The sequence below is a fragment of the Natrix helvetica genome (genome assembly GCF_964273705.1).
Source record: "Natrix helvetica genome assembly, chromosome: W".
NCBI lineage: Eukaryota > Metazoa > Chordata > Lepidosauria > Squamata > Natricidae > Natrix > Natrix helvetica.
In genome coordinates, this window is record NC_138555.1 from 11,458,225 (window position 1) to 11,468,662 (window position 10,438).

A 10,438-nucleotide genomic window follows, 5' to 3' on the forward strand; every position below is an offset into this window, starting at 1 on the left:
AGCACCTGGGCACTATCTGGTTGATCTCTTCTAGTCTCAGAAACTAAGCAGGGTTGCGTCTGAATAGTACTTTGATGGGAAACTTCAAAGAATCCCAAGGCAATGGCTACACCAGCATTTCTCAACCTCAGTGACTCCCAGAATTCCCCAGCCTAGGAGTTGAACTCCACACATCTGAAAGTCACTGAACTTGTGAAATGCTAGACTTGACTGAAAAGTTGAAAGCAAACTCAGAAAGTGGCAATAGCCAATTGCTTCTGTACTGTTCTGAAAGTATCTGTGAAGACTTGGCCTCAGACTAGGACTCTAATGTTATTTTCAGCCTCCAGGTGGCACTGACAGCCACAGAGCAATCCAAACAGTGGCTGAGGTGCAGGGGCTGTTCTGTGGCCACTTCAAATGCAATGTCTTAAGAATCAAAAATCAAAAATATTAAGAAGGCTGGGCTGAAGTGTCAGGGTGGACTGGATGCAATCCAAGTTTTATTTTCTTGAGTACTGGCTTCCTCTGCTCCCCTTCCAGGCCCTTCTTCATGACAATGGAAAGGAAGTTGCAGAGCTGTATTTTTGTTTTTAATCCAACACACACATCTTCCTAGAAATGATTTTCTCACAGAATGCACACAAATAAGTTAATAATTAACATGGCAGGATTGGGTCACAGGCAGGCTCAACTGGAGGGGAGGCAATAAATAGGAAGGGGGCAAACTGGAAAAAAGGGGAAACCAGAAGTAAACAGAGACCACTTTTCAAAACTATTCCAAAGGCCTTCAGTGGTGAATCACACTTTTTTTTCAACACAGCTTGGTAAAGGTGGACTAACCTCCCGACTTAATTTCCATTCCAATGTATACTCAAAAGTTCTAGACTGTGTGCACAGAATGGAAGTGGGGCCCAGCAGGTGTGGCTACTGGCCACACATGTACAGACAATATACTTTCAAATTTGCCCTAAAACAACTTTTTTAATCAAGTGCAGGGAATCCTTGGCAGATGTGTGGAGATGGGAAATGTTCCCATAGGGTAGACATTTTGAAAACCCATGAACTAGCAGTGTACATGAGGAGGAAGGGGGCAGCCCACTGTGCATTGCAAGGTTGCAAAAGATAGATTTAAGGACTGTAGAAAAGGACCTTGATATCCATGCCTGGATCACAAGTAATAATCACTGAGATACTCGACTGCAATAGACCCACAAATCTCTTTTGAACCACCCACCAATTTGCATGGATAATGCTGCCCTCCAGCCATAAGCAATGCCTAACTTTCCTCAAGCAAATGCCCACAGCTTATGGCCATGATGGCGTACCTTCCAGATACGGATCCCTGGCTTTGCTGCAGCACAAATGGAATCAGCAGAGCAGCCCAGAAGCTGTTAATCACTAGGGACCACACTCTTCTTTTTCAACACAGGCATGTGTATACATGTGTGTGCGTGCGTGCACACACAAACACTCCTTGCCTAATGAGAGCTGAGTTAAATTTAGGAATTATTCCAATCCATAGCTGGCCATGTCTTGTCTGGCCAAAATGTGGTCATGGACTATGCCCCTTTCCTTCCTATGTCTGGCTGGTGCATGTGAGTAGGGTGCAGACACATGAAGTGTCAATCCGGATCCAACGCCAACCAACAATCTTGTCAGAATCCATAGTCAGAGCCCTCACATAAGACGGTTTAGCTTTGCACTCAGAGATCCAATGGCATCGGTCCACTCCCCGGCAGCCACCCACAGTTCCTCCAGCTGGATTACACTTGGTCTTGTAGGAAGTTATCACCTAGCCCTCTCCCAGAAAAATGAAATATCCTAGGAAATATTGATAAGGCAGAATATTATATTTTGCTGGATGTGAAAAAGGGAAAAACACATTTTAAACACTAAATTCCTGCAGCTTCCTGCCCATCCACACTTTGTCAATGGGCCATTAAGAAGGCCAAGCTAGTCCACTTTACATAATAAAGAGTTCTCCTCTTCAGCTGTGATGGGATTAAGGCAGGATAATAAGCCTTTACTCAACTGACCACATGGCATCTAAACTCAATCAAACCTGAATTCAAAACTCACCCTAGAGGGTTGGCCTTGCATGGGCCCATGGGAGTCTGGCAACCAATCAGAATACATTTCTTACACAGGAACAGGAAACAGATAGGTGGGGCCGAACAGATTATAAAAATCCCTGCAAGCCTTTCTTCAGCCCTTCTCTTCCCTTCTCTTCTTCTCCACCAACATTGAAGCATGTGATCACCTTTTCTGTTCAGGGCTCAAGCCATGTGGTCCTGTCCACCATTAAACCATCTTTCCAAGCAGCCTCCATGTCTCCAGTGTCTTTTTCCCACTTGGAGCCGAACCCAGAAGGACATTTCTCCCAACAATTGGCACCCCCCAGATGGGACTCCAAGCTAGCCTAACAAATGGATATGGCCCAGGTAAGCCTCCCATGCCGGCACAGACCCCATTGAGTCTGTGGGTGGACTTTATCTTGGCCTTAGCCATTTGGATCTAGGCTTTAAAAGGGGTTTTGAGTTTGAGCTCAAAGGCTGCCTGGAAAGAAGGTGAGTACCTCTAAATTTTAATTCTCTAAAATTTAATTTTAAAGCATGGGAAATGTGTGTATGCCTGCCTGTGTGTGACTAGTGTGTGTGAAAATGGATGGAAAAGTGAATGGATTTTTTATTTTTTGTTGTTGCTGCTGTTTTTGTCCTGTGAGAGAAAAAAAGCTAAAGCCCATAAGAAAGTTAGTGAGAAAAATGGAGGTACGCATACCCGCTCCGACAGCACCCCTCCTGGGTCACTGTGCGGCTGGTCCTCCGGGTCTCTTTCCCCAAGACTTGAAACTGTAAGAAAAGTCCCTGCGTGAAAGGGCGCGAATCGAGAGAAGGTTCCCGCGGTGAGGAACGCGTCAAAAGTCCTTCCGAAGGGCACCCCCAGAAAAGTCCCTCCGAAGGGCACCAATAAGACCCTCCGAAGGGCAAACAGAGAAAGTCCCTTCAAAAGGGCGCGAAAGGTCCTCTAAGGACGCGAAAGTAAAGTGGGGAAATACGAAGTGGCAAACCCGGCTAGGACGAAGTGAACCCACATCTAAACGGGATCATGGGAAGCGGTAGCTCGAGGGTAGCCATGGAAACCCCCCTAGGGGAGTTGTTGGGGGCCTGGGACGAAAAGCAAATGCCCGTCCTGGCCGGAATGAAGAAAAAAAGAGCAGATTGTAGAAAATGGGCTTTGCTGAAAGATGATACAGGAAAAACTAATTTGGCTGAAAAGGTACTTAAAAGGAAATGGTGGGGTTTCTTTTTTTTTCCCTCTTGTCTGTCTCTTTCTCTGTCTTCTATATAACCAAGTGGTTTTTGTTTCTTAAGATTTGTGCCTTCCCCAATTTAACTGAAATTCATGGTGGGAATGATTTTGTTTTTCCCTCTTTGTCTGTGTGTGTGTATGTCTAAGTCTTTGTGCACCCTCAAGGTAATTGTAACTAAGATGTCTCCAATCCAAAAGACAAGAATTTTAAAGTGTTCAAAGAAAGAAAGGAGTAAACTGGCAGAAATTGCCTTCGCTCAGTTTGTTGGGCCTAGAAAACTAACTGAAACTGGGAGGGGTCTTTGCTTTGTGTCTGTTCTGGCCAGCAGAAACAGAGTAAAGATTTTTTTTTCCTTCCTTCCTTCCCTATACCTTAAGTAACAACCCAGGAAATGTTTTAAGCTCATTTGCAAGGAAAGTTTCATCCTTGCATTGCATTTATTGTGTGTCTAAATGATTTTACCTGTTCATTTCTTTCCTGGAGCATGTGAATCCAGACCCCATTTCTCATCTGTGATGTCCCCATAATGTTTATCTGTTTATCTGCTGAGTAACTGATGGTTTTATTTTTCAAACTCTGCCTGCAAGCTATCTACCCCCCCCACGCCCCTCCCTTACCTCTAATCCTCCAACAATGCCTTTTCTGTGGGGGGAGGGAACCTTGTTCTCATGTTTTTCAGCCCTAGAAGATTGTACTCTTCAGGTGAGTATAGATTTTTTTTTCCTTTTGGGGGGAGGAGGAGAGTGTTGCCTTGTGTGTGCATGTATGAAATGAAGGAAATTCCTACTAAAGGTTTGCCTTCAACCTGAGTAAAAACCCTCTGCACATTTTTCTGGCCAACCTACTCTATTAGTCCTAAAGTAAAAACCTGGCCTCCAGAAGGCAGTTTTGATTTAGATTTTGTCAACAAATTTGCTGAATTTCTGGCCACCATCCGATGAATTAAGGGCCCCACCCAGATGCAAACGATGTGTTAATGAAAGTCTCCATACATCTTGGTCTTTAAAAATATGCCAGCATGTGCTGGGAGAGCCAACCTAGAACCCTGGCTGAATGCAAACAATGTGTGGACAAACATCTCTGTACATTGTTTCTATACATCTTGATATTTAAAAATGCCAGCGCGTGCTGGGATATCAAGATAGAATTTGGATCTTTAAAAATTAGCCAGCACAGCTGGCAGGTCCAAATTAGAAACGAACACCCCAGGGCAGAGACAGGCATTAACAATCTAGTGCGTGATCATTTCCAGACCTGGAGGGAAGTTGAGATCCTTTAACAATAGAAAATGGAGCTCATTGGCTTATGTACAGCTCCCTGAAATAATTGTAATAACTGCCTTGCATGAAGAAAGAATGAAATGGGATTTTTGTACGTGAAATTAATGATTGCAGTGCAAATGTGAGTATGTTGATGGTAAAGTTGGTATGAATGTAGTTTGAATGTAGTTTGATTCCCTTTCATATAAAGAAGCAGTCAGTTACAAGGTTGTTTAATGGTATGTGTGTGTATGCATGTGTGTTATCATTTCCAAACCTGAAGGGAGGGTGAGATCCTCTAATAAAAGAAAATGAAGCTTGGTGGCTTGTGAAAAAAAAAAGCTTCCTGAAATACCTAGGATTGTTTGGCATGAGCAAGCATGAAGGTCTGATTGCAGTATGAATGTGAGTATATGTCCCCCATGCCCCAGGGAGTGATAAGTGAATGGATCCAGAGATCCACGTGATTGCCTGTGTGAATTCCCCCTCCCCCCCCTCTTCCTTCTGGGTCATTCTTTGGAGGGAAGCAGGAAAAGCGGGGAGAATGAGTGTCTGCTCATTTTTACCATGAGTGTGTGTATGAAACGCCCCAGTGATACCTGTGAATGCCTCTGGGCATTCCCCCCCTCCTTCTTTCCCTCCTTCCTTTTGGGTCATTAAAGGCTGAAATTTTTTCTCCTCACTTTAACCACTTTCCCCCCCCCCCCTTCTGAGAAATTTGGAGTAAATGGGTGATCTGCTCCGCTTACCTTTCACTATTGTGATCTTTTATCTGCATATAAAATTATGCAGTTACATTTCTTTGCTCTGAATACAATTTTGATTTTTTTTTTCTTCTGGAAATTTTTGAGGTTTAAAATGCTTAATTAAACCTATAAAAAGGAATGATTTTGAGATATTTTGCTTACATTTGTAAATGTTTTAACATACTTAATGAGAAATTGCTTCCATCTGAATGGAATTTGATATTTTGGAGTGTTGACTCAAAGTACCTTTTTTTTTAATTGCAATTTTTTTAAAGCTGTTTTTCTTCCCTCCCTCTTTTACACCTGAGTGCATTTTTAAACGCTTATGAGTCAAGGTGCTCTACCCTATGAGATTTTATTTGTTTGTTTGTTTGCAACACAAGTTGTTGTCCCTCTTGGAAATTTACTCATCTTACTGCAAAAGTGTTTCAATCATACAGGCAGTGGGAATGTCATGTTCCATGAAATTTACCTCGTCTGCCTCCTGAAATAATGTTTGGATTTCCACACTTGGACAGAATGGATGAGATTCCACAGCATAAGACTAAAGATATGTCTGTAAAGAACTGTATTCTTGGCCTCTTTTTTTTTTACCTCAGAAACAAAGGACTGCTAGCTCAAACCATAACTCTCCAATTTGCTGCTGGTGATTGCCTCCTGATAAAACCTGACATGAGGAAAAAAAAACTTAGCCAAGCCTGGGACAGACTGCCAAGACTGACTGACCACTCTTATCAGCAAGTCAAGCCTAGTACCATCCAGCAGACATGAAAGAACCCTGAAGGAGATGAAGTAGTAAAGACCAAAAGACTCTTTTCAATTCCCAGAAGACAGCTGAAAAGATTATGGGGAGGGTGGAATTTGATAAGGTTTCCTTTCTTTGCCTCCTTCACAGAAATTGTAATGTCTTCTTTCCTGTCTCATTTATATTGTAATCAGTTTAATGTATTCATGTAAGAATTGTATTTGAGAAGGGCTAGCACAGCAAGTTCTGAACACCTTAGATTTCTGGCTGGTGGGAGGGAAATTTTGTCCAAAATGTCTGTATTTTCTGTATTGTAGAAGCAGCTACACACATACACACACACACACACACAAAGAGAGGGAGAGAGAGAGGCTCCATTCAGAATTAGATTGAAACTATCTCCTTGACTTAACTCCACAAAGTTTTTCCTAGGTTGATTTTGCCCTTGCACAAAAGCAGATATCTCCCTTTTAATCCCATGGGGGAGGGTCAGTTCCCCTCAGGCAATTCCCCCACTTGAAGAGTAGCAGAAAGGATCTTCAAAACTCAAACCCTGTGACTCAATTTAAAAAAAATGATGCTGCCCAGTTGCCCAGTAAAGCAGGACATGTTGCACTGGTGGTCTCTGATAGGAGTCCCTGGGCTCACTGTGTATAACTTTAAAAAAAATACTAAATAGCTTGTATTGCACACTAGCTAAACTCAATTTGGCCTCACTAAAATAGGAGCCAGGGCAAGTTAAAGAAATCCCTTGGAAATGGGCAGCCTGTACTTCTTTAAAAGGCAGAACCATGGCTGTGAAGGTTTTTTTTTTGGGACTTCTGCTTGCTTGTAACCTGGAAGCTCACAGAAAGTGATATCAAACATCTGAAAATAATTGGCATGGTAAATTGGATATTGTAAATTTCTTTCCAGAAATTGTGCCCTGGTTGCTAAGACCTTCATGGTTGAAAGCTCTCTGGGAGCCACTGAAGGGATCCTTCTGCTGTCTCTTTCAATGCTTTTCCATCAGAAAAATTAAGTTTCCCTGATCTGACCAATTTTATCTTTTGTCAAAAACATGTGCGTTCCACTCACATGTTTTGAAAAAAAAAAAAAGGAGGGATTGTAGGAAGTTATCACCTAGCCCTCTCCCAGAAAAATGAAATATCCTAGGAAATATTGATAAGGCAGAATATTATATTTTGCTGGATGTGAAAAAGGGAAAAACACATTTTAAACACTAAATTCCTGCAGCTTCCTGCCCATCCACACTTTGTCAATGGGCCATTAAGAAGGCCAAGCTAGTCCACTTTACATAATAAAGAGTTCTCCTCTTCAGCTGTGATGGGATTAAGGCAGGATAATAAGCCTTTACTCAACTGACCACATGGCATCTAAACTCAATCAAACCTGAATTCAAAACTCACCCTAGAGGGTTGGCCTTGCATGGGCCCATGGGAGTCTGGCAACCAATCAGAATACATTTCTTACACAGGAACAGGAAACAGATAGGTGGGGCCGAACAGATTATAAAAATCCCTGCAAGCCTTTCTTCAGCCCTTCTCTTCCCTTTTCTTCTCCACCAACATTGAAGCATGTGATCACCTTTTCTGTTCAGGGCTCAAGCCATGTGGACCTGTCCACCATTAAACCATCTTTCCAAGCAGCCTCCATGTCTCCAGTGTCTTTTTCCCACTTGGAGCCGAACCCAGAAGGACATTTCTCCCAACAGTCTCAAAGAAATACTGCCTGAGGGGGCCTGTAAGCGTCTGGACCTCAGAGAGCACTGTCACCATTTTGCCACGGATGTCCACAGCTGTCCATTTGTCTGTCACCCACACATTGACACTATCACATACAGACATCTCTCCCCGGCGTAGGGACCCTTCCAATGATAGTTTAGACTTGAGTGTCCTATTAGCAGCTTGCCCAGGCTGGGCACTGGAGTCCTCCATGAGGAAAAGCAAGGGGGGCTCTGCAGGAGCTTGGCTGGACAGGGTGACACGTGGAGAGAAAAAGTCCCAATCTCTCAGGGAAGTCTCAGCCCAGAGAGCATCAGTGGTGTTATGGAGGATATAGGTGTTGGGAAGGGGGGCAGCCTGGATGACACAGAGCAACAGGGCGACCATGGCATGGAACAGAATAAGCATCACTCTCTGGACAGCAGAGACCTGTGCAGAAAGAAAAAAGCAACAATAAATGTATATTGATCATCAGCTCTCATTCCCTTTCTCCTCCTTTTTGATCATCCTCTGCTTTTCTAGCAGGGCCAATTCCATTCTAGGAGTGAGAGAACACTTATCTGAAAGGATCTCAATAGATACAATTGCTGCAGTCATCTTAATTTTCCCCAGAATGCAGTGCCTCAGATCAAACCATCTCATGGCAGGCAAAAGTAAGCATGAGTAGACCATAAAGAGGCATGCCAGCTGCCATATTTGTTTTTCTTCTTAGGTACAATGCTTGAGAACAATGCAACTTCCTGACTATCATGATTTTCAGCAAGTGCCCTTGGTGTGCAAGTGTGGACTCACAACTGCCTAAGGATGTCCAGACTGAACTCAGTTTATAAAACAACCCAAGGCTGTCAGCAGAATAATCACCTGATTAGCAGTCCAAATACAGCTCAGTATCCCCAGTTCACAGTTGTCAATAATTAGGTACTAAGTGCTAGAAATATTAAATGGTAAGATAAAACAGACTAAAGAGAGATCTTTCCAGTTTCACTTGTATAAAGCTCAGCCTCGCCCAGATTCCACTAAAGTACATTTCTTACTATTCCCATTAAAAAAAAATCCATCAGTAGTTTTCTCATTTCTCACCACTTGTTATTTGTTAGTATAATTATAATAAACACTAGGGCACAGCATACTTCAGAAATGATTCAGAAATCTTCAGACCTCATATGAGTACAGCATCTCTCTGCTATTCATTAAAGGAGCTTTTAAAGTTAAAGGTGTGCTATTGAACAATTTGGTTCATTAAAGGAATAGTACCTTTTTCAGACTCAGAAGATTTAAAAAACTCATGCATGCTTCATGAATAGTAGAGAGGTGCTGTGCTCATGTGAGATCTGAAGCCATTTTCAGTGTGCATAACTCTTAATAAGCACAATATCTCTCCCCCCCCCCCCAAGGAATCCAACTTGGTTCAGGAAAGCTGCAATAAAACTACATAGACAAAAAATGTGTGAGAGGATTACCTGTGGTTCAAGCCTTCCTTTGGCCACAGTCAAGCAGATCCTGTGCTTTATTCATGACCCTCCAGACTGGGGTCTTGCTTGGATATTTGCTGATGCGAGCCAGCCTGTGTTCCAATGAAACTCTTTTTGTTGTCCTGTCTCTCACAGGCACTTGTGACTCCTTGCTGTCCATATGTCTGCAAGATGGGACTTCTCAGGTCCCATCAAATCTCATGATACATTCTTGCTTCTGCTGAGATAGCAAAGACAATGGTCCCTCACCCAGAGGTTAAAAAAAATGCCTCACTGTTGAAAAGGGATAGCAACAGGAAGACATGGAAGAATATGGACTTGGCTGAGAATTTGACATCACTTGTAGGATCTGGCAAGAGAGGAAAATAACACCCTCTCAATGAACAGGAAATAAGCATCCTTCAACTACCATCCTGCCTGCTTTAGTGTTCCAGCAAAGTCTCCTGTAATCATTTGCCATCTTACATACAGTATGTCGGACTATAATTCCTATTTTCCTCAGCCAACTAAATTGATGGGAGTAGAGGGGAGATACGTATATACCACCAACAGCTGGAGTACATCAACTTGTAGAAGTTGCTGTAGACTGCAAAGATCCTAAAGGTTTCTAATATTGTATAAAATCTAGGCGGCTATAAAATATAGAGCCAGTTTGGTCGACTCTAGTGGTTAAGGCACCAGGCTAGAAAGTGGGAGACCATGATTTCAAGTCCCATCTTTGCCATGAAAGTCAGGTGGGTGACTTTAGGCCATTTACTCTCTCTCAGCCCAACCCACCTCACAGTGTTGTTATTGTTGTGGGGAAAATAGGAGGAATAAGGTGTGTTGAATATGTTCACTGCCTTGAGTTATTTATAAAAATAATAAAGGTGGGTTATAAATGAATAATAAAATAAAACCTATATATCGGTACTTATAAATTTAGCTGATAAAAATCTCAATAGGGTGGTCAGATGGATAATGCTCCTGTTGAATTCGGGCAAGGAGAGGACAGACTCCAGACGATCGTGACAACAGCTCTTTATTAAGTCAAGTAGATCCGATCCAGCTGACTACGGGGTCGTGCAGCTCCCCTTTTATGGGGAGCTGGCATACCTCCCGACCAATCAGAGTAACCCTTTGTTCCCGCCTAAACGGCGGACCTGAGTGGAGACTACAGCAGTTTATGCAAATATCTAACACCCCTCCCCTCTTAGTTGG

At 42.8% G+C, this 10,438-nt stretch overlaps 1 protein-coding gene across 1 annotated transcript; it reads right to left on the reverse strand.

The window, feature by feature from the left end:
* Positions 1-531: 531 nt before the first annotated feature.
* Positions 532-9,565, reverse strand: LOC309400878 (neurotrophin-4-like). The gene is made up of 3 exons (XM_081969598.1): positions 9,227-9,565; positions 7,755-8,195; positions 532-1,753 (listed from the first exon to the last, which is right to left on the reverse strand). Exons 2-3 carry the CDS (start codon positions 8,172-8,174, stop codon positions 1,559-1,561), a joined length of 615 nt encoding a protein of 204 aa, XP_081825724.1. The 5' UTR covers positions 8,175-8,195; positions 9,227-9,565; the 3' UTR covers positions 532-1,558.
* Positions 9,566-10,438: the final 873 nt, after the last annotated feature.

What these genes read in the sequence shown, in the direction of transcription:
- LOC309400878 (XM_081969598.1), bottom strand. Translation starts at nt 8,174, where the DNA reads ATGCTTATTCTGTTCCATGCCATGGTCGCCCTGTTGCTCTGTGTCATC. An exon ending in GGCAGTATTTCTTTGAGACT is followed by an intron (nt 1,754 to 7,754) that starts GTTGGGAGAAAT and finishes TCCTACAAGACC; the next exon opens with AAGTGTAATCCAGCTGGAGG.